Raw genomic sequence first — 25,555 nt, forward strand, 5'->3', positions numbered from 1 at the left:
GAACAAAAAAAAAATGATCACGAAATGTGCAAAACACTGAAAATTCTCTTTGATTTTCGTGAATTATTCTGACGCACATTTGAATTGTGTGGATGAGTGTGATTTGCTTTTTATATTTGCGTATGGTTAAATAATAACTCTTAAGCTGCGCAAAAATAGAAAGTGATATAGTGTACGCGTCGCACATCGTGATCGACCTATATTTTTAGTGCTCCGAAGGTAGAAACAAGAAATCTTTTTTTTCGCTGGTTGTTAGTTTGTCAAGATTTGAATGGAATTAGCCGAGCGTGTATATACATCTTTCTTTGCGCATATACATACAGACACAGTGTTCGTTTTGAATGAAGAAAACGGTCCGATTCTCTATTGAATAATAGCAGTCAAACCAATTGTACACAACAATCACATATTCTCAGCGCATAAAACTTGATTTCTTGAGCAAAATAGAGAGATAGAGAAAGAAAAGTTTTAACTGGAAACGCAAATTCTTCGTTATCGTTGTCTTCTTGTGCTGTGTACCAAAAAGTATTTTTCTCTCTTACTCGAAGCGCACATATTTGCTGTGTATGCGATGTCCAATCGTTGTTTGGCATCAGCATTGTCGAAAAATAAAAGCAACCATCACGGAGAGGAGACTCAACGCTGCGATCTTTTGCAGAGTCTCAATTTTATCCAATTTACATGCAACCGATTTATAAGAAAAGAGCGAAAAGAAAAGGAGAAGAAGGAAATAAAAAAGAAAGTTAATTCTAATAACGGTGAATTCGAAAAATGTGTGCTTTTTTATATAAGTTACTTTGCCAGAGTGTACTTTACATGCGCCATATACACAAACACACACTCTTTCGCGCACATAAACCTATTCCATGTTGGTTAGAAGCATTTTAACTACGTCTTCATCTTTCGTTTTCTTTTTTTCGGCCGCCTCTTCTATGTAGTTTATTTTTTTCACTGCGCACATTTTGTCATTTGATTCTATTTAATAATAATTTCGTGTTTCAATTTCGCCTTCTATTTACCGTGATGCCTTTTATGTTAAGATAGGCAAATCTCAAACCATGAATATGCAGAGATTTTTAAAACAGCCGAAAGAAACGCAAAGACATTTTCGAAAGTGATATTTATTTTGTTTCCATTTGTCTCTTCTCTTTTAATCGCCATTTTTTTGAATCAAAAGACACAGCAAAGGATTTCACAACCAGAAATTTCTTTCTCTTTCACTCTATTGTTGATCCCGTCCGTGTCTCAAGTTCATTTGCACACACATAATCGAAATCAAGAAATTCCACACCACAATTCTAAATCAATGCTGAAAATGGCGAAAAATTGACCGTGATTAACGCACGCTGTAGTACAATCCAGTTTCAGTTGAATATGTTGGCTCTGAACACAGAAATATTGAAAAGAAATTAGCAAAAGATTGTTAATTTAAATGGTAGTTAGATCTATTCTGGTGTTCGCAAGACATTTCACATTTTCACAATGCGAGTCGGTGCGTGTGTGTGTGTGTGTGTGTGTGGTGTCCAAAATTTGTCTTTCACATTCTTCAAAGGTAATTACCAGAGTCAGGTAAACTAGAAATATTTGATACTTGAAAAACTCGTAATTGTTGTCACTTTCCACAAAATAAAATCCGTGCCACACATAAAACACAAACCTAAGTACCATAAAAGAACCATAGACTTATGGTTATTGTAAAAAAAATTGTGACAAAAACCAATTAACCGAAACTATTGGTTAATGGTTTGCGCAAAAACACGATCGATATGCAAGCAAAATATTCTTTGTAATATTCAAATGGCATCATTAGGCAATCGGTTCCATTGACATTCTTTGGTTTCATTTTGAAATACAAATTCTTTTCATGTCCAGCATAAATACCAAATTACAAGATAACAATCAAGATAATTAATATTTCTTTGAGCGCTGCCAAAATAGAAAAACATTCAAAGGATCCGTTCATATAATTGCCGCATCTCGAATATGTGCTGATTTCAAAACTGTTCTAAATGTTCCTTTTCGTTCAAATGACTTTGTCAATCGGAATATTTCCATTAAACGTACTCAAGCGATTTTTGATTTTTTTTCTATAACAATCCAGTAAAGTAACATCGCATTTACATTCTATCCGAGAATGTTTATTCATTAAATAGCTTCTATGTGCAATCTGTAAACATGATAAGAGAGGGCTGATAAGTCATTTTAAAACATAAATTAACATCAAATTAGAATTGAATTGCGATGCATTTGTATTGTGGTGACTAGACGAATAACAGCCGAAATGGTTGATTTGTCGCAAGCAGGCGTCAAATGGTAACAATTACACAAGAAAATTTGTTGTTTTAAATAATCGAGCGGTTGTCATGCGTCCGATTAGAAGTGAACGAGAGAAAGGTAAGAGTGTGACGCACATGTGTCGTGTGAGTACGGTTGTGTGTGATAGCGCATCGTATGGCAATCACAATAAACTTGGTTTGTGCGATTTCTATATACGAAGGTGTTTCATTTTATTGATTTAACTGTTCTGTTCGTGTGTTATGTTCCCACACTCGCGATCAATCGATCCTCGCGAATAGCTGTGATTCGCATCTATAAAGTTGACGCTTTTTTTCATGAGGATGGGGTTGAAGCTTACGCGATCACAAAGCGTCGCCAATAACTGTATAGTGTATACACACATATATATAGAACTCATATGATGAATACAAAGAAGTAAATTGTTCGGCGAAGTGAATGGGGAAAAAGCATTGTTTTGACGTATTTGAATCAAGATCGTTTTCTTTTCTTCTTTTTGTTTCGATTTAATTTTCATCTAAAACGTTTGTGTCTATTATCTTGTCGCATACAATCACTGTAAGATCTTTCAGTTTCTCTCTCTTTCAGTTTCCATTCTTCGTGTCTTCTTTGCCGAATATCGCTTACGATCTCGTCTCGTCTTCGTAAAGAGAACTCTCACCAAAAGCGAACGCAAACCATATGTTCCCCGTTAAATGCATGCATACGCTCGTTACGGCTACTCGTAAGCTTATATGAGACCGACGAAAAAGGAGAAGGAGAACGATAGAAAGAGAACGGTGTGTATGTGTGCCGTTGCTGTCGTTTGTCCGTCTGTATTTGTGATATCGTTCATGTACGAGAACGATAGTTTTGAGCTCTCTCGATACACAAAGTCTGCGCGTAACTGAACTAGTGCTTGTAGTATACGATTAACGAGCAACGGCGAAAGTAGCAAGACTAGAGCAAAAAGAAAGAAGTGAAAAAAACAAAAACAACAACATCGTACAATAAAGCCCAAGAGTACGAACTATATACAGAGAATAAGACATCAAGCAAAGAAAAATTCACATCACATATCAGTGTGTCGCCGATCGGTGTGCTGAGTAAACCGATTCTTTTTCTACTCGTAACAAAAATTAGAAAAGAAATTTTTTATTTCGAACGATTTATAATAATTATTTAAAAACTTTGTGTTCTTCTGTGCGTAAATTTGATCATATTTTTGCAACGATTCTAACTACTTTGTGGTTTTATCGACATTGGATCATTTTAATTGAAGATAAATCAGTTTTTGATTTGAAACTGCGCAACGCGATTTGATAAAAGAAAATTCGTTGTCTTTCTTTTTTTTAACGAATTTTTCGAGGGAGAGAGATAATTCCCGATTTAACTGGGCAATTTGGGAGCATTCTTCATCACAACAGTGCAACTCATCATCATCACAATCAATTTTGTGCTAGTGAACTGAATTGACAAGCAAGAAAATAAAAGAAGAAAACGTTAATCAGAAAATTACCGAAAATTCTAATCGACGACGACTACAACGCGAGAGAGCGAGCAAGAGAGAAAAGTAATGCGAACGCAACCGTTTATCGTCGTGCTATTCAAGTTTGTCGCATTCTAAATTTATTTGGTTTTCTTGAATTGATTGAAATAATAAAATATTTAGAAATAAAAAAAACACCGAGATTGAGTGAGGAGACAGTGTATGAGATTGTGTGCATGTAATATAATATATATATATACATACGCGAAATATTATCGTATAGAAAGACAGAGAGACATAGTTCCGAGCATATTGTATATCATCATTGCACAATATGTATCACGGGATACAAATGCAAAAGAAATAGAATTAAACGTCACCAAGATACAATTTAGAATTCTAAACAGCACGAGCATCCGTGTGAGCTGAAACAGCAACAACAAAAAATCGGCTAAATTAAACGAATTCTTTTTTTTTCCTTCTTCTTTATTTTTGTTTGACTTCTATACATTGCGTCCGTCATTTCTCACTCACTAATATAAATTTCGAAAATCGGACGATGCAAGTCGACCGTCGCGCAACAAGAATTTTATTCACACCGAACAACAATTTCACTAATTCGTTTTGATTTCGTGAAATGCGAATCTGAGCGAACGATTAAGATCACACAGAGACAGAAAGGAAGAGATATAATAAAAGACGATAAGACAGTAAAATTGACTTAAATCAGAACATTTGCGATATTGAGAATTTTTCTTCAAGAGAAAAATACAGTGCAAAAACATATTTGATTCGTGATTTATCATCGAACATTGTGAATTGGATACACAAGCTCCGAAGGAGAGACAGGATTTACAGATGATTAAAAAAATGCCGCAACCCAATTGCCTTTACACAACCCGATACTGCTGTAAGTAGACGCAAAAAAAAACTATTTTGGGGGGAGAGCTCATTACACGAGCTCTTCACAATTTTTTTTTCGCATTTAACATTAGGATATTCAAAGTCGAGCGCTAACTTTGTTTGCATTTTCATGTAGAATATTTTCATTCAAACGGGACGGCAATTGTCATTAATTAACTAAACAAAACTAATTTCCTTGCAAATTAAAAATATATTCAAAATGAAAATAATTCAGCGATTAAGAGAAATGTTTTGAGGAAAATTGAAACGTCTATCTATTTTGTCCGTAGATAATTGAAGCGCTCCACTTTGAATTTTCGAAACAATTTTTCAGCTCAAATCAATTCCTTCTGCCATAAAAATGTGTATTTAACTCATTTATTGAGAATCACCAGCCAGAAAACTGAAATCGCGTAAAAAGAAGCATCGTTCAATATCGCATTTTTTGCGATGTTCTCTCTTTGTGCTTGGGAAATCCATTCGTTAAAAATCATCTCTAAAAAAGAATGAATGAAAAATTGCACACAAAGGTGCAATAAAATAATTAAACTTATGAATATGAAGTCGACTAGTTGAGATAGCATCGAGTACATTTACCACCATAACCATCTGTTTGATGATTGAGCATCGAGATCAGTCTGCGAATGTGTTTTTCGAATAGAAAAACAGCAAGATTGTGTGTTTTTTCTACAAAATCGACTAGAGCAACAACAATTTGGCATCGATGCAGGCTCGCACACAAACAGCTTGCATACGAAATGAATACGAGACGCGATGCCATCACCACCTTCATTCGCTGGATTCGTGTTGGATCCAAGTGCAATAAACAGTCTAAATAAGTCTGTGCTTTTGTTTTGTGTCTTCAGTATCTGAAGTCTGTTGCGGTGCCAGCCAATCTAATAGTGCCATGCTTTTGAACACAATGCAATAGAGCCAAGCCAGCGAAAAAAACACACAAACAGCTATAAACAAAACAAACAAATCTTAAGCGCTTTCAAAGAGAAATTTTCCACAATGCGCGCTGGTTGCGTTTCAAGACATGATCTATCGTAGCTTAGCTCCTAAGCTCTCTTTTCACACCACTTTACTGCTTGCGTTCGCAACGATCACAGCAGTCTATAATATATGTGTGTTTCCTTTCTTTCATTCCATCGAACACAGAAATCTCATAAGAAAGTATACTATTTTGCTGTTCAAGAATGATTTTTTCGCCTTTTCTTCTCTATCCGATTCGTTTCCATTATTTTCCATCTTCTTCTTTTGTTTGAACGCGCGCGCTTTTTTTTCGCAATAAATGCTGTTGCGTTACTTTCTTTTTGCTGTTCACGATGCTATAAATAAAGCGCAAACCAACAGAAAAGAAGTCTTCTTTTTTGTTTTGCAGAAAAACGCACTTTTGAATGGTACGAAAAGGAGACGCTCGCGCTCCGAATCACACTATAATCCGTTCAACGTACCACCTTCTTAATCTAGTCCAAAACATTGCAAATTCACTCGATTTTTGCGTGGTCGCCACAAATGCTCTATTGTTTTGTTTAAAAAATGGAAATTTATTTATACACATTTAAAAATTCACCCATAACTCTCAGAAATGAGAAAAAATAACAAATTTGTTAGTCAGCTTAAATGCCTATGTGTAACGCCTACAAAATGGTGTTTAATATTCTCATGGGACCAATCGATCTCAAAACAAACATCAAACGGTTGATGTGCAGAGAAATATGTTTGCGACAACGACGAAAAAGACGTGCGAGAACATCACGAGAATCTCATAGCATTTATGATGGGTTTTCTAGTTATTACAAAAGGTACTTCCAAGTACATGTCAATTTGTATACACATCACTTGCTCATCTTTTATGAAATCACATTTCTCTTTTTCTCAAATAAATCACATTTCTTTTCTTGTCTTTTTTTTCTTTTATGCGAAAGAGAGAGAGAGAGAGAGAGAAAAGAGAGAGAGAGAGAGAGCTCTTTCGCTAAGAATGAGGTGACTTTCCGGATATTTAGATGTGTGTTGAAAAACGTTAAAGATTTATATCAAGATCAGTTCTGGCCATTCGCGTGAAAATTCATGTTTTGTTGGTAGCGTATGCTTAAATTCTCATACAAGAAAAATGCAATCGGTAAAAAGAAGAAAAGCACAAAAAAATTATGGTGTGTTTTTTTTTGTGAATTGGATAAAAAGTGTGATAAATTAAAAAGAAAAATTTTGCGCGCATAAATACACATAAAAAGTCCATATCATCATCTTCTTCTTCGATGGAAGACAACTGAAGAAGAAACCGATGAGGAAAATTTAGGGCAGTAGTGTCGGTTTGAGATTGCGCACAATACCATATAGAAACTGTTCATTCTTTTCTGTTGTTGCCTTTTTTGCGCATCACAAACTAGCATGAGCACGATGTTGTTGGCGTAGTTTTATTTGTTATAGCTTCTTTGGACGATGGCGGTGTATTGTGTGTGTGCATACGCTCATAATGAATTGTGCTACTGCCAAAGAGAGTTTTTCTACTTTTCTTTCTCCGTTTCGTTCTCATTCATTTGCGCATGTTCTGGCTGGCTACATTGTCTGATATTGAAATTCATTGAGAGTTAATTTCCTCTTAATCGACATCGTCTGTGTTGTTTAATTGTTGTACAACTCCCTTCGTTACGAGCACACCACATACAAATCGCCAATTATGCGAACAAAAGAGATAAGCAAAAGAAAGACAAGAATAAAAGGAAGAGAGAGAGAGAGAAGAGTCCAATTATCGGAATGCTTTGCTATATATGTATATGAGCGCGGTAATGATTTGGCTAATGAATTTGTTCTTAAGTCTTTGGAAGTTGGTCGAAACATACACAATGGAAATAGAAAAAAAATGAGTACCTGTGCGCCCCACTGCCGCACTCATTCTCATACTGCGCAAAATGTACACAGTCATCATGTATGTTTTCGTTTGTTATCTTTAATGTTAAAGAGCAACAAGTATTGGTGTCCAATTACTTCGATCGGTTCGCTTATTATGTTTCGTCTATTCGATGTGAATAATTGAAAAATAATATTCTACTACACTATTTATGCTGTCGCTTGGAAAAATCACGCCAAAACCGAACAAGCAAGAAACGAACGAAGAAAACCAAGACAACGGGCGCTCGATTGCTTTGTGGCACGAGCGCAATCGTTTGCTCGTTCGCACACATTAAGAAGTAAAAGTAAGAGAACAATGAAGAGAAAGAGAATAAAATGTGCAAAAAAAAAGAAGAAATTTTTGAATGTCATTAGAGCGTAGTCGGTTTTATATTGTCTACAAATTACATCTACTCCTTGGCTTCGTCGCGCTACTTCTATTATCTTGCTATCTCGTCGTCGTTGTCGTTGCTGCTCATTTCATCTACCTTTCTTCAAAATTCTTTACACAGATGCATATCAGGCCAGAAAGTTGGATACACATATCTTCTTTTTGTTCGTTCTTTCATTTCAAATGAATCCATAATAATTAGGTAAAATGGGTAGACCAAGAATCGATTCCAATTTGAATTCACATGAAAATCTAAAACGAGATTCTTGACTCATAAACATTCATGGTCAAAGTATGTGTCACACAAATAGAAGAAAAAGAAAACAAAACAAAAAAAATCGGTCTGTATGTTTCAGGTCCAAAACTGAAGTGGCATGCATACGGATGGAGCATTAATTAAGAAATTCTATGTAAGAGAATATAACCATATTTAGGTCAGTCTTCAGATGAATGCCTACATTTACATTTTGAATGCGCACAAGCGCACGTTGAACAATCTTTGCTGTTAACGGGCAAAACTCAATGGAACCATATGTGTGTGTCTTTTTTTATATACCAACCAATGGTGTATGTGAACGCTTACTCGCTTTTGACTTCACATTCATGATAATTTTTCTGATTCGTTTAAATACCTCCATTGAATATATGCGGCCAATAACAAATGTAACCCAATATTTGATCTTGCTGTGTAAAGTGGAAGTCAAAAATTCACAATGAAACAAGCAAAGCGCTGCTTCGTGACTACGATCAGTATTCTTTTGCAAATTATCCAAATAATAATATGTATATCGGAACATTGTGTGCTCGGAATGGATTTAGTACTTTACATAAAGCATTTCTGCTTTCTCTTTCACACTCCCCACTCCGTACGGTGTTTAGCACGTGCTTAACATATCACATTTTTTATTTAAAAAAAAAAGCTTCGATGGTACATCTATTTAAGTTGATTCGCTTGCAAAACATGGAAAATAAAAGAAGAAGACTCAAAACATACAGAACCAATGCGAAAGAGCCTGAAAGGGAGAAAAATAGACGCCAAAAATAAACATACCATTAAATAATAAACAGAGAAAGAGAAGAAAAAAACACACAAATATATAAATATATTCTTTGAAGCTATTGGTTTTTCTTGTTGTTTTTCTTTGACTTGGTTTGTTATTCATTTCTTTGCTGTATAAAACGTGATCGTCGGTACCTTGTTCCAGCGTTGTGTTTTGCACACAACAAAGCATACTGGTTCGTCGCTCAAATTTCAAAGCTACTTTCGTTTTTTCGGGCCTCGTGAGCTGCGATCGAAATGAAGAAGAAAAAACGGCATACCCAAAACAAATCGCTTCCAGTTACACCGTTTACATTCAAATTCACAACTCGAACCAAAACCACATGACCACAATTCACAATTTGTAGAATTTAAAGTGGCCAAGACGTGGTACGTGCAAAAATAATAAACGTATTATGAAAAATATCAACAGCATACGAATTGCTCGTATCGTTTCAGTTTCGCATACAAGAATTCTTTTTTTTCTTCTCTCTCTTCAGTTTTATTAATGACAGAGATTTCAATGTACAGTTTTCACTTTGGCTTGGCGCAAAAGCGTATGCAAAAGAAACAGAGTTTGGCAACAAGCTCTTAACAGTCCGAATGCGAATCGATATATGATGTAAATAACCGAATAACGAGTGAAATGCAAAATGAACAACCAAAATCGATTGCGGATCTTACTCGATCATAACAGAAAACTTCATATATTATTCACGGTGCATACACACAATTCAGCGAACATTGCGTGTAATCACCTGTTGAACATTAAAACGACGAACGCTGTGTGTTGACCGTTTTTTATGTATATATATTTTCGTTGTTTTTCTTCTTCTTCTTCTTCGTTCCTTCTTCTTCACTTTGATTTTCGTATTTATATTCGCTGTTGGCTGCGTTTCGTTCATACAATGCTACATTGTGAGCTGCGTGAGTGCCTATCGAATGTAGTGTGTGTAGTACACATATCGGTCTGTCTGGACTCTCTTACGGAATTCGTTTGTTTAGGAATGAAACGGTATCTCTCGTAAGCATGACTACTATACAGCACGCATATGTAATGAAATCTATATAGCATGGTGCTATGGGTCTTTAATTCTCATTCGCAGCTTGCACACTGTTCAATTCGCCTCATTCGCTCGGTATATGTGTGCGAGTTGTATCGCTTTTACGCTTATTCCACAGCCTTCAACTTGAACATGTAAAAAAGATCCGGTGTTGAAACTATGAATATAGCGGCCACGAATTGAGTGCCTTTCGTTCATCGAATCGATATCAACAGCTCTTTGATCGACTCCTGGTGTGTGGTTTTTTGTTTGCACATTGCCTTATTTTCATAAAATCAATTCGGCAAAAAAGAAACACTACAAAATATTCATTTGAAAGAGATTCTCCAAAAAAAATATGCAAATCTCGATCACTCTTACCGAGTTATGTACATCGTTTGGTCTGATTTCAATAAAAATCAATCGCGCCTTTCGATTTCATTTTGCTTCGACATAATTCTCCCCATCCTTTGGTATATTGCTGCTTTTTGCTTCATTTCTTCGATACACTCTTTCCCATTCACCATATTCTGATATTCTTGCAAATTGACAGCGTCGAACCTGTTGGTTCCATGGCATTGTTGTTGTAAGTAACGGCTCTTTTTTCTTCTACGACTGGCTCTTCGCTCATTTTGTCGTTTCGATTTCATTTTTTTCGTTTGCTTCTGCTTCTTCTGCTTCGCGTACTTTTTGCAGCTTGCGTATGTATTTTGGAGAAAGGTAGCATTGCTTTTTGACTGCTTCTTTTTTTAGATAGCTTCAAGATTTTTTTTTTCTTTTCTTTTTCTTTATTATTCCCACATTAAATTCATATATTTGCGCATCAACAAAAGCAAACACAGAAACGGAACAACATAAAGCCCCGAAAGAAAAAGTTTCTTTTTCTTCTGCTTCTTTTTTCTACTTCGTTTCATTAGCACATATATTTCACCAAAAAATTTCGTGGTGTGTGTGTGCGTATTTTTTGGGTGTTTTCTCGTTTTGTTGCCTCGAAATGGAAACTTAATGACTCTCATTCGCACAAACATACAGCCACAGACACACCATTTGTGGTTAAATGGAAAATTCGTCATAATTTATGGTTTCTAAGTCTTCTGAATGCCACACAAAACTTAAACACACAAAAATTATATTGATGCCAATCGAGGGAGACACACAGAGAGAGAATGACAAAAAACGAAACCGAAAAAAGATGAAAAACAGTCTTCAATCAATTTCGGCTTTCCGTTCTTTTTAAGCGAATAAAAAAAAACAGTTATTTTCTATTTGTTTTACTGAAAATGTTCTATGCCGAAAATTGAGGGCCTCTCGCACTCACTCCGATATACCAGTCAGTAGCTGTTTAAGAAACATAATTGAAGCGCGCGCGCTTGGCCCTATTTTTACAATACAATATTCTTTGTTCAACACCATTCGTGTGCCACATATGAATTAGACGGTGAAAACGATGTAATCGATTCGATTTTTATCGATCTTTATAAGCACACTTATTCTGGATGACACATTTGAGCTATCTCAAGTCTCTACTTGAAACAAATTACGGCTGTAACTACAGAGAAACTGAAAAGAGAAAAATTACACCAGGTTTAAAGAATTGACAAAACCACGCATTTTATGACCCAATTCTTTGCAGAACTTTAGTTCAAACATTAAAAATGATCACACCAAATGATCGATGCGAGACAGATCTGAGATCTTAGATTGACACGAGAGTGTTTTTTTTTTTGCATATTTGAGTCGAACTTTTTTAACTTCAACACAAATTCAAGAGTTTTTTTTTGAGAAGTGATTGCTTCGGTCGAAGAATATTTGGGCCAAAATTTCGACTTCAAAATTTATTTCGATATTCATTTGAAAAAAGAAAAGAAATGGAAAAGTATGGCAAAGACAAATTAAATAGAGATAAAATTGTGCATCAATGAGAAATGAGTCAATTGTTATATTCTATATATTTTTAAATACATCAGAGAGAAGCTGCCATGTGCTTGTCATACGTGGGCACGAGTTTCGATTGCACATTTTCAATACTGCGGAAGAGCAATGCAAATTGGTCTGCCTCAGTGTCGAATGAATTTTTCATTTTCTTTTACCGCGACGAAAAATCGATTAGTCGATGCATAAGTGAACTAACTGCCGACACCAAAAATAGTTATAGATGTGCACAGCTAATTGGCCAAAAAGGTCATTTTTGTCACAATTGTGTGTTTTTTTGCTCTACTGTTCCGCTTTTAGTAGAACACTCGACACTGCAGAAGAAGCCATAATCACGTTCAATATTTTATCTAATTAACCATGCGGTAGAATATGAAAAGAACAATGAACACATACATGCACATGAAAATTACGCTGACTTTGAAACGATAAAAATTAGATCGATACATTGAGTAAATGTCAGTTTGTTTCTATCGAATTAAAATCACTGCAATGTGGACTTTTGAATTGGCTCTTGCAAACATTGAGCGGTAGCTGCACATTTTTTTCAGGTTAATAAAACAATGCATAAGAGACACAGTTTTTCGACAGAAAACATTATTGAATGTTGTTGATGTTAGCAAAAGCCCCGATGCAAAAATCGTTGAAGAAACCGAAAATTGGAAAATATTCTGCAATTTTATGCAATTTCGACAGTTCCATCGAAGGAATTAACGAAAGAAAAAACTCTGGAATATAAACAAAAGTGAAAAAAATTCAATTGAAAAATAAAAACAATGGAATGCTATTGCTTCAATCATCAGAATCATCAACGAAAGCGAACAGTGACACTAATCGACCGCACTAGCCAATGTCGATGTATTTGCATAATCAAAACAAAAATGACATAAAAAATAAGAAACAAAAAGAATTTATCGGGTTAACCAACAGAAAACAATGGAAAAAATGCTAAAAAAACGTACGATGAACTAGATGCACTGGAAAATAATGATGTTTGTGCATATTTTTTTCCAGCATGGATTCAACGAAATGCACGCGATTTCAATTTATTTAAGCAGAACATGCTCATATATTTAGAATGATGAAACAACACATTTTTCCAAACTTTCACGCTCAAAATTTAAACCCTGAATCATCATCTCTAGAAGTGTGCATTCAGTTTATTCACTCTTCGATTTGCTTTCTCAATAAAAGTAGGTATTTTCTCGCTCGTGATTTAAATGAAATAAACAAATCGATTCTTAATCGCGATTAAGCGTTCGCTTCTATTTTCATATGTGACATATAATGAGTGTACACTTTTGATCGCTAATAAAGGTTTTAGAACTTTTGTTCTGTTATCAATTGCTTTGAATGACTTCGAACTTTTCTTATCAATTCCACTCGGAAGCAATAAATCGAAACATTGAAATAAATTGTGAAACTTTGACGTTGCCATTCGATTCTTCGGGTGTTTTTTTTTAAAGAAATCTTTCATTTATTTCTTTTTTTTTCAATTTCAAAAATTGTAACAACTTTTTGTTTCTATTTCAATAAAATTAATCAATGGAATCTCAATGGCTTTGCACTAGATAGCATTGGTTAGTTTGTGTGAAGTATACAATATTGTTTTGTGCGTGGTCCTATTGATATGGTTTCTCCACTGATTCTCCTTGGCATGGTGAATACATACACATACCAACCGGTGACGGTCACGACAAGCATTTCACAGACACACAATACCAGTATCTTAACAATGAAAGCAAATACGAATGATAGCAAAAGATATTCCAATAGGACAAACACACAAAACAATAACAAAAACTTTCTAAGCGAAAAAAAAACTAAATCTATTTTCTTAATACAGACAAAAGGCGTGCAAAATTTTGCGAATGTTTTTATTTTGATTTGTTTTGGAAGAGAACACTTTCGATTGAATGACAGTTGAATTTTCAAATAATTCGCGCACAATTGATGGAATGCCATTTTTGAAATTTTGAATCGAAGACGATTAAAACGCAATCAAGAAGTGAAAAAAGAAATAGAAAGAAATAGATTGCATAATTTCATCGACTGAAACATTTCAAAAAGGCAAGTGAAACGGTACTCCATCCAGTTTGAATAATGGAATTACACGTCGATAGACAAATTTATGTTGGTTGCTTTGAAATGTTACCATTTACGTCACACAAACACACAAAGTGATGTGATGTTAATTAGAAATCTATCTTGTTGCTAGCTTTTTTTCTGCTTTGTTTCGCGGTTTGACAACCAACAAATAAAATACAAATTGCGTTTGTTTCTTGTTCGATTCACTTCAAAAAGAAAGTGACTTTGGCATAAGCGTTCAAGAAAACGTTGAACCGATTTTTCGATGTATTGGCACACGCAAAAGCATAACGCTATTTATTGAAAAAAAAAAAAAACAAAGTAGAAGACGAGAAAAAAAGCAGTGGGGAGTGGGGAGACAAGGGTTTATTCTATATAGTTGCCAGCGTATATGAAACTATACATAATCAATGAACGATCAATTGAAATTGTCTAATCAAATGCGTTTTGTGTTCACCTTCGATTGTACAGCAGCAGGCATTCTTCTTGGAAATCAAGCTGTGAAAATTCCATCGATGGAAACAATAAAAACACCGAAGCCAATAAATTGCAGGCGAAAAAATAAAAGGCAAAACACACACACACACACAAAAGAAAAATGACTCGTTTCTTGTTTGTATCGAATTAATACGTACTTTGATGTGCCTGTTGCCAGCCCGAATTGCATCGAAAGAAAGATTTCTTTCGTGTTTAGTACACGACGAGCTTGGGTTTGGTTTGGTGATTTTTGCTGCCATTAACAAACTTCCATTGAACATTGACATTGCATGCATTGCAAAAACACCAAAACTAAAGAAAGAACGAACAAAATAAATGAGTCCATTGAATGTTTTAGGCTTTCATGTAATTATGCTGGTGATCAAGTTTGTGCCGAAACCCGAAATTGTCGATTCAATGACGCATTTTACCAGCACTCACTGACTCACACACAACATAATGAGTTGAGAAAGTGCTGCAAAACAATAACAACAATAAATAGCAATTTGCATAGACACTTGTGTGCGCACGTATGCTTCAAAATTCAGAACTGGAATGTGCCGAAAACACTTTTACTTCTTCCACTAATAATCATCATACATACGAAACTGAAGAGAGAGAAAGAAAAGAAACGAGCAGGTAACTGACTTTACCTGCCTTTTGCGCAGAGTGAGCGCGCGCATATTTCTCGAATTGATGGTTTTCATGACATGGTGTGTTTCAAGATCGGTTCGAAATTTGTAGTTTTCTTTGTTTCGATCGCAAACATCGACTCTATCTTTTTCAATTGCAATTGTGTGTGAATGCACTGCGATTATCTTGCATTATAAGCTATGAGCTTACCATGCGAAAACTTAAACTAGCCAAAGAGTGCTTGATCGAACAACGAAAGCAGTTTATTGGCTTTTTCCCTACCCCCGAGTTTTTTTCTGTTTTCCACGATCTTTTCATGATTTCAGTACATGAACCGCAAACACACACACACACACACACACTCGCGCTCAAGTACACTGGGAGAGTATCTAATGCATTTTATCTCTTCATGTTTCTAATGATTATTGCAAATAGCATTGATCCATTACTGCTTTACATTGCTATTGCTGTTGTTAAACTGTATAAACTCTAAACTGATGGAATGTTTCTATTTTCTTGCTGATCGAGTTGATTGCTTTGCGTCTTCTTTCGTTTTTATGTTATTTTTTTTCGTTGTTGTTTTTCTTTATATTGCTTGTTGTTTTTAATCGCAATCATTTTATGTTATTTTTTCTTCTTCTTATTTTTCGCTACATTTTTCAGGGGAAGCAGAGAAGGTCAAAACACTGATACGATTACGTGCAGAACTTTCTCCTTTGTTTACTGGGAAACGAAATGCCTCCAAATATGCATGGGCGTAAGTACTACAAACTCTTTTTTTTTTACATACATAATTTTATTTAAGTGGCGCGATGCTGTCTTGTCTCTTTCTTTTTGCCTTCAAAATCCGATTTATTCAGATTTGGTTATTTTACTTTTATTATTATTTATTCTTTATAATTTTGCCATCGCTTCTATTTGCTGTAACGGCGAAGGTGCGAATTATGAATAAAAATGTCTATGCTGATTTTATGGTCGCTTGTTTTGAAATTCAAATATGTAAAAAAAAATGCATAATTTAAATTGAAATTTCGAAATATTTTGATTTTTGTCAAATGAAAGCAAACGTTTTAAGCCAAATGTTTATCATAACGATGGCTCTTTTTTTTAAATTGTAGAAACCTAATTTCTTCATTTAAATCTAAACATCAAGAAAAAAAACAACGGTGGTCATATGACAAAAAAAGTAGACCTTCTTCATGAGACTGCCACTCTCGTTCGTCATATAACTTTCGATTTCTTCAACTGTTGCACACGCAATTTCTACTCTACTCTCAAAGTGATTGGGGTTTGGTGAGACCATGTTTCTTTTTAAGGTGCTTCTTAATGTTGTGTTGATTCATTATTTTTCTTTATATTCTCTTATGTGCTTCTAAAGTCTTGTTTGCTGTTGTCTCTCTGTGCAAATCTCACTTCAACAATTTGCGCTACGTAGCAGTTTTCAATCCGAAAAAAAACCGTCAACACAACAAACCAGTATCTGTAATAGAAGTGAACATAAAAAAATATGTGTAGCAGTCCATTGTCATTTATACGTGCAGTGAAATGTAAGAAAAATTTCGTACATTAGCCTTTATGACGGCTAATTTTCTAACACGAAGAGAGAAACGAACTGCATGGAATGAAACGAAATCAAATTTCAAAGAAAAAAAACAACGAAATTTTTTTCGCTGTTATTGCTCTTTTTGCGCATATTGGCGAACAAGAAAAATGGCAAATGAATAAGAAGAAACAAAATAGAGAAAAAAACGGGCATACAATGAAAATTCACGCACACAGCACACTGGTTCCGAAAATTGTACCGTTAGCTAGATGATGATGCTCTCCGCTATATTGACAACGACAACGGCATTGGCACGATGAGAAAAGTGAAAGTTAAATTATATGTGCTATGTGTGTGTATGTGGAATCTTCTTGGAGCTTTTAGTTTAGATCGCTCGAATGATGGTGAGCGCACGAAACAAAAAAAAATCCACCGAAGAGACTAATGCAAGTACATTGTACGAATAAAAAACTTTATATTGCGATTGAGGTATAAAAAAGAAATAACACTTAAATATATGAATTGAATGGTGAATATGACACCACGTCATCAAGCATATAATTTTTTGTTTGCTACACATTTCTATTTCTTCTTCTTCAATTTAACGTTGCATTGTGGTTTCTTGTGAATTATTCGGCCGTTTCTTTGCGACAACTACATTCAAACTGCACCACAGAGACAGCATGTAAGTGTGTGTGTGTTGAATTCATTGCGCCAGCGCATTCGTAGATTACATTGTGTGTGGTACGGTTCGTTGACTATGTCACTGAACAAAATCAAGCCTTCTTTTCTCTCTTGTGCGCACAATTTTCTAAATCGGCAAATTTCATATTTTCTGCTCTCTGTGTGTACGTATGTATGCACATCGTTTTGGGTTTTGTTTCGATGATTGAATGGATTCACCATTAGACTACTAATGGAATAATTTTATTTTTTCTTTCTTCCATACACACACTAATCACAATGACTATTCGTAATTTGTGAAACGAAATAATAAATGAAAGAAAAGAAATAACAACGACGCGATATATATAAATTACAGCACCTTGCGAATTTCAATGGAAACAAAGAAAAATCCAATTCGGAGTGGGATACGAGAAAAGAATGAACCATCGACGAAAATATATATGCATATACGAAGAAAAAATGAAAGAAGTGAAAATTTCGATTTGAAAACAATCCGATCCGGAGCCGCCGGATTCGAATGTAGAAGTAGCCAGAGATGTGAAGAGCATATGGTAATAATGTTTCAACTTACAATGAAACCAAACAACAAAACGATATATAAAAAGAAACATCACAAGCAGACACAGCAACAGCAACGGCGTAGCACAGAGAAGAATTAAGAAAAGTGAGAGTTTCGATTTAATGGCAAACACAAACAGAAGCAGAATATTTAAAATAAATATGCAAACCATGCCCTCCATCAACTCTGCCGTGCGCAAATGTATTTTATATATGCTCACATGCGCCTCGTCTTTCAAATATTTTCGCTTTTGCCTCTTTAACAGTTAATGCCATTCAAATGTGCTTACGTGCCATTCCGATCGCACACAGACTATTTCTATGCTTGATACTATCTCTTTTAACTCGTTTTTTTTCTTTCTTCATTTTATTTTAAATGAGACTGTCGCTGCGAGTATTTTTTTCTTTCTTTCTTTCTATTTATTGCCAAACTGACCACTTCCAATGAAGTTTTTGAAATAAAAAAATCACAGTTTCTATTCAACTGATTAGACAATGAGAAATTTCGTTTCATCTTTTACATTTTAATTAAAATGAATAAATATTTTGTTTTTCTATCGACGTCTGTTTAGTATGCATCAAATCACTGCGATTCCAAAGTGGTTCATCGATGTTTTGATTTTGTTGTAATTATGTAAACAATGACGGTGACACATTTTGCACTTAAATAATTTCAAACAGTCACAAGTTGTGGCTTTTTTTTGACCGAAAACAGTCACCAATCGCTTCGGAATGATCTCATCCTTTCAAATTTCGAAGTTGCAAAACTCTATCTCATTTATGCTTGCAAAAACACAGTTTATCTATGGCCATTCTTAAATCGGGAATATTCATTGATATTTTGGCAAACGTATTCACTTTCTCGTCATTAATCATTCCTTTCAACCCATTCGATGGCCAACGTTACTTTCGGTCAAAACATATGCATACACATTACAGTCAGTACATTGTTTTTCTGTTGTTTAAGATCAATCCGCTTTGATACTGTGCAGTTCAATGAATTTTTATGTAACTCTGTTGCTGAAATATGGAAATTTCCCGAGCTTTATGATTTATCATAAAAACACGCAACGCAAACAGAATGTCTTTTTTTGTATTACTGCAAGTGGTTATACATTTAAAGTCTTTTTTTTATTTCACCTTTTTTATTGACCAATATTCACTCGTTCGTCATTGGAAACGGTCAGTTATTTCTTTTTCTTCTGTTGTTTTCTTAAAATGGCGAAATCATCTCGAATCTTTTAAGTGAATTACTAGCCATTCTGTCAAATTACTCATCATCATCATCATCGAGGAAGAAGAAGAAGAAAAGAAGAAAGAAAACACTCATAAGCATCAAATGATGTGGCCTCGTTTCACTCTTTAAAAAAATACAAGCGCGCGCACAATAAAAAAATGATTGCCGAAAAAGAAACATCCGAAATTCATATCCGTGTGCAGATCTTAAATGATCTCTCATTAATTCAACCAAATGCTATTTAAAAAGAAAGAAATAAGACAGCCAGAAATCTTTTTGTATTCATCAATTTGGAATTTTTCTTTCGGTTGAATGTCTATATAAATATATTTGGTTTAATGGGAACTCTGCTTTTTTTTCTCTCTTTTCTTTTACTTTCCATCATGTAGTGTGGTTGAACGTGAGCTTAACGTACCGTTACCGCTATCGAAAATCATCAAAAAATGGAATAATCTGCTGCAAGAATACAAGGTAAGTGCTTTTGATTACGTGAATTATTTTTTGTTCGTTTCGTTGATTTGAATGAAAGCAAACAAACCAGCGATGAAACTAAAAACATTATAGTTTGTTGAAGAGTTAGATGGAGAGCGACCAATCACCCTTCCCTATTTGTCGGAGATTCTCCGTACGGCTTCACCGCATCAAATCATCACCAATCTCAGTCCAATTACCCACCGTGTAGTAGTGCGTTTGAATAATTTTCCAAGAATTCAAACAGTAATTTACGTATGCGTATTTATATGGATTACAAAAACCACAGCAACATTTTTTTCCTTCTCTTTTCTACTCTCCACTCGCCGCTCTCCGTTTCTTGCTTTTTTTATAATGTGCTTGGCCGTTTCTCAAGATTTTCACCTCTAACCGATGCTTGCAAAACAACGGCCACAGATATAGTGTCTGTTGAGAGCAAACGCTTCATCATCTATTCGCACAAGTGAAAGTTTTTCTGTCATTTTATGCTGCTCGTTGTTGCCGCAGCAGCCATGTATTTATTACACAAAACGAATCGCCAAATAAAGCTGATCTTGTTTATGTATACTTTCAAGTCTCCGTTCCTTTTGCAGTCGCATGTGTAATTAGAATACTTACAATAAAAATAACGAGTTCGACCTCTGAGATGGTGAGCGTTCGAGCGAGCGCACACGCGCATCCGAATGGATAAAAGTGATAAACATTCACATTGAAATATTATACCGAGGGAAAAAAACAACAACCGTATCTGAGTGAATTTTAATCGGTACAAATCCTGTTCACACGATGTGATAGTGGCGATCGATTTTATTACTCTGCTTTTTTTTTCTTACAAATCATTCCAATCGAATTTGTAATTAAATTGCGCTCCGAAAAAATGACGATCCAATTGAATTTCAATCAAGCGAGCGAGAAAATATGACGAATATAGAAGAGAGGTAGGGAAAAATGGCTTAGTGTGGAAAAACAAGCTCGGGATGCTGTGCTTCAGCAAAAAAATGGCTTTTGCGCTGCAACAAATGCATTTGCTCATGATATGAAATCGGAGTGAATAAGAAAGAGAAAAATAGATAAAGAGGGAGGCAACGAAACAAGAGATACCGATCGAGATCGAATGAGAGTGAACAAGATAGATGTATAGATGCAACATACTCTGCAAACAACAATCGCACACATTTAATCGCTTTTTAATTGTATGCAATCATTGCACGTTGTGTGTCATTCACTTTTAACCGCGTTGAAGTTCAATCGAAACTATTTTTTTGAACTTGAAACTAAAGCGAATGAAGCGAACGAATGAGCACGCGATAAGCTAGGCACAAGGTATATTCCTTCTTTTTGTTATTCATATAGAATCTCTAATCAGAAATGTGTTTGCTCCGTATAAATTTAAAATGACGGATTACAAGTCAAAAACAAAAACAATGTAGCCATGCATCAATCGTTCGTCGAGTTCAGGAATATGACAAATGATGAGATTTTAAGATGTTTTCAAGCATGTGGTTTAAAATGGATACATTAACCGCATAAACGGAAACAAAATGCAACAGATTGCGATAGATTTATGGAAAAGGTCAAACTCTAAACGATTCCGAAGTACATTTGACAAAAATGATACAAGAAAAACCGTAGAGAAGATATACGTTTTGTTCTTTCCTTGAGCAATTCGTAGTTGAAGGCGGTCGACAGAATATGAGAATTTCTTATCAGTAGCGCAATAATTTCGATCAAGTGTGTCATCATCATTCACCATATATTTGAGCGTGCACAATGCCACTGTGTACATTTGATGTGCGTGCGTGTGTGTGTGAATTTATTACACGGGCGCATTTGAGATGTCAGGAATGTGTCGCATGTGTAGATTTAAACTTCAAAATATATGTACAACTGTATAAATTACAAAGAGAGCAATAAACAAAGAGGAAGAAACGAACAATATAATAAATTGAATAGAACACTCTGCGTCTAATCAGTTGATTAGAGAGCGTTTTTTTTATGTGTTGTCTTATCTATGGCAAAATCAGTTTTTCTAATGTCGACAGATAGAACGTATACACATAATCAAAGTCTAGGCTAAACGTAAGTGCAAAAATAGGACTTTATACACAACAAAACAAAAACGAAATATTGTAAATGCGCGCAACGGATGATATTGGTGTTTTTTTCCTCTTCTTCTTCGTCTCTCCTCATGTCTCGTCTTCTATTTTCTAGTTTCTATTTCATCTGTAGTTGTGTACATACAATGTAACTGCTGCCATTATCACTGCAAAGTAAACACCCTTTGCACACAGTACATGAAACAAAAAAGACAGAGAGCGAAAGAGACATTCAAACTGATGCGACCGAAAAGAGAGAAGAATTGAAAACAAAAACACACTTTAGATTTGAAATATATCAATAAGACCAATAGTAAATATGGCCGGAGAAGCCGAAAATGGAAATTGAGTTCTTGATTCTACTATTGTGCGGCTGGCTGATGACAAAATCGGTGTTGTCGATCTTTTGTTTTCTCTCTTTCGCCTAATTTTGAGATAAACACAGAAATTTTTGGTGCGTTTTGCGCCATATATACACATACTTAAAGCGACGAGAGCATTTTGTGGGCCAGATATGCCTAAAGTCTATTATCATTTTTTGGAATCATTACAATTATGATGTGTTGTATGTCGACACAATCAGAATATATCAGAAAAATGCGGCTTTAAGATTTCATTAGAAAAAATAACAAAAAAAATTCTTATCTTTCAATTATTATTATTTCTGTTTTGTTTTTTGTTTTTTTTTTTATTTGAGGTGATACATTTATCTTTCAGGCGCACACTTTTGAGCATTTTTAGGTAGATGGTTGACTTTATAATTTTTTGATTTGGAATTTTCTGTTCAGAAGGTTGTTTTTTTTTCTCTGAATTGTCCTCAATTTTTTTTTTTTTGTTTACATTTTATTGCGTAATGAAATTGACACAATGTCGGTTGATACATAGTCACAAATTTCGCAATTATATAATCATTTGTTCTAATCTACAATTTTTCTTCTACAATGTTCACAATGCCCTATCACAGCCAAGAACAAAGCACTTTTTTTTATCAAAGATGTTGATAGCTTGTGTTTATACAACTCTCTGCTGTTTAAAAATGGTTCCATTTTTTATTGACCCTCGATCATTCTTGCCTATTATAAACATTACAATGTGTGGCTTGTGTCGATTTCAATCAGCAACTATGTCATTCTATTAAATTCTGAGAGATGAGATAAAATTCCAGTTGTGCAAACACTTCCTTGTAGACTGAAATGAATGGTTTTTGTTTTATTATCGCCGTGATTTCCAATGCAACTTTGTATTTCAAAATTAAATCGGTGATGATAAAAAAATTCACACTCTAATATGCAAAATTACAGAAAAATTTAACTATCAAAGCTATAGCTTCTGTTTCGTAACCGTTCAAAGGAGAGAAAAAAGTATTTCGAGTGAGCGCATTGTCAGAATTGCTAATGATTTGTATTTTTATATGTCTGCGCGCGTGTGGATCTTCCTTTCTCTTGAAAGCACTTCGATTTGAATAAAATATTGATCAAATAACAAAAAAAAAGACTCTTATCGAATTGTTAAGATGTGTGACCAACATACAGTGTCCATGATGGCCATTCGCCATCGCCATTGCTGCTGCTGCTGCTACTTTTTGACCACCGTCCAAAATGATTTCAAGCACGAATTACGAATGTGACAAGAAAATAGAAAGTTTTCTCTGTCATCGAGCGTTTATTTTTTTATTTCTTCGTCGAATATTTCGATTCTTAAATTCGTTTGTGTCGCGTATATTAATCATATTCGTGATGGTCTTAATGCTGGTCGGTTTCCCAAAAAATGAGAAGCAATTCGCCATTTACATTGTAGAAATTTGTCACGTCAAGAAATAAAAAAAAGACACACACCAACGAACCAAAGAAGGGGAAAACAAATTATGCATTGAATTTTTGTCAATGCTTCTTCATGGTGCGATTTATTTCTATTTGAAATTCGAGAAGAAAGCATAAAACAAAAGAAATGCGCACACGCGCATGCGGATATTGTCATTGCCGAAATATTGTACAAGCTATAGTTGCCGAAAATAAAAAAAAGAAATACACAATTCATGCGCACAATCTTTAATTTTACGCATTGACAATCGCGTCGCATCGAATTGTAATAAATGTTTCTTTCATGTTGGCACACATATTACAAAAACGGCCACTGAAATTTAATATTCTTTGGTCAATGGTAGACAATGCAACAACAACAACAACAGGAAAGTAACAAAATTTGATCGAATCGTGAAAACTCCAAAATCACGATACATATACTTTGATCAAGCATGCTAAAATATACGCAACATATAGAAGACGAAGAAGAACAAAAACAACAACAACAACAAAAAAAGAGCTATGAGACAACGAAAGCGCTGCGCAATCATTATGAGAGAATGAAGAAAGAAAACCAACGAATTTATTCATTGGGCAGCAATGATTCGGGGCTCCGGAATATATGCGTAAGACGTACTCGATCTGAAAGTAAAATCACTGACACACTTTTTTCACGATGGACTGACCAAGCACACGCTCACTCTCTTGCGCGCGTGTGTGTTTGTGCTTTTACACGCAAAAACTGACCCACTCATGATGTCATCCCGAAAGAGATACTCTAAAAGAATATATACATGTATACGTACATATTTACGGTTATATTTTAGCATATTCGTTTCATATATACGATCATTTTTTCATCAATTTTAATTTCATTTTTATTTGACCAACATTCGAAGACGACCGAAAAAAAAACAAACGCCAAATATTTCGGTATCGCCTCAAGCCACGAAATGAGAAATATTGAAGAGAGATGGCGATAGCGCCTCTATTCTCTGGAAGTGGCAACACATTAACGGAGAAATAAAAACAGTTAAATTATAAATCTTGAAACGGAACTATTTTAGCCGTTAACATGAAGAGTGCCTCGATGGCTGTAAATGACTCAGATTTTTTTGTTGCCAATTGCCTTTTACTTAATCATAATGATGAAATCGTGACGTTTCGATGATGAAATTGCAAATTGTAATTGAACGCTTTTATCAATTGGGAAAATCCATGGCGAGAAAGAAAGAGTGTGCATCAAGTGGGGGACAAAATAAAAATAAAGAAGAAGAAGAAGAACGTAAATCGAATCAACAGGTGTAAATTAGTTTGATCGATTTTCTTTTAATCGAAACAAAATTGTTTTGACATATCATTCTTTAAATCGCCCGCCGTCATTCCGTTCGATTTCTAAGTTATTGTGCGCAGATCATGAGCGAATTTAGAGCCTCACTAATTTTGACATTAGGCTTTTCCATTTGATTGCCATGGTTCGTAACGCATCTGTGTATAATAATCACATTTCACGACGTTTATTGTGTACGCTTCTTGCCATGTACATTAATGTATATTGTTATTGTGGTTAATAATAATATTTTTTTCGCCGATGTTTCACTTGGACGATGGCTCATCGTCTTTGGTGTGCTTACACACAAAGCGACTTACATGCATGTTATACTTGAGTCATGATGTGTAAATTTCCTTAATTCAAAGTACGCTGCTGGCGTTGAAGAAAAGTATGTTTCTGATTGCAATTGTTTTTTTCTTCTTTTTATTTCATTCTCCTTCTTCTTCTGCTTATTTTGCTGTGCTTTGATTTTGCTACTTCTTATTCTTCGAGTCTCTTCTTTTCATTTCGTTTGGCTGATGCTTTCTTTGACGTCGACCGTTTAGTTGTTGATGTTGTTGTACTGTTTTTTTTTCTTCATTGTTTGCTGTTGTGTCTCCTTTTTTAGCTGTAAGTATAGATTTCTTTGCGCTCGCAGCGCATACCACTTCTTACCTCGTTCGCT

General features: G+C 34.9%; 1 protein-coding gene across 2 annotated transcripts in view; it reads left to right on the top strand.

Annotated features, from left to right (window-relative positions):
* The first annotated feature begins 3,188 nt into the window (after positions 1-3,188).
* Positions 3,189-25,555, top strand: part of LOC116342027 (probable cyclin-dependent serine/threonine-protein kinase DDB_G0292550) — a 32,180-nt gene continuing 9,813 nt past the window's right edge. For both annotated transcript variants that reach the window (XR_004201220.1, XM_031769495.1), the window contains exons 1-3: positions 3,189-4,673; positions 15,828-15,921; positions 19,579-19,660. Coding sequence is in view for 1 of the 2 variants with exons in the window: in XM_031769495.1 (XP_031625355.1) it covers positions 4,622-4,673; positions 15,828-15,921; positions 19,579-19,660 (228 nt within the window). In the remaining variant the exon portion in view is untranslated. The remainder of the gene's footprint in view (positions 4,674-15,827; positions 15,922-19,578; positions 19,661-25,555) is intronic.

Source organism: Contarinia nasturtii, unplaced genomic scaffold, assembly GCF_009176525.2.
Source record: "Contarinia nasturtii isolate CC-2019 unplaced genomic scaffold, AAFC_CNas_1.1 Cnas_scaffold_810, whole genome shotgun sequence".
Classification (NCBI taxonomy): domain Eukaryota; kingdom Metazoa; phylum Arthropoda; class Insecta; order Diptera; family Cecidomyiidae; genus Contarinia; species Contarinia nasturtii.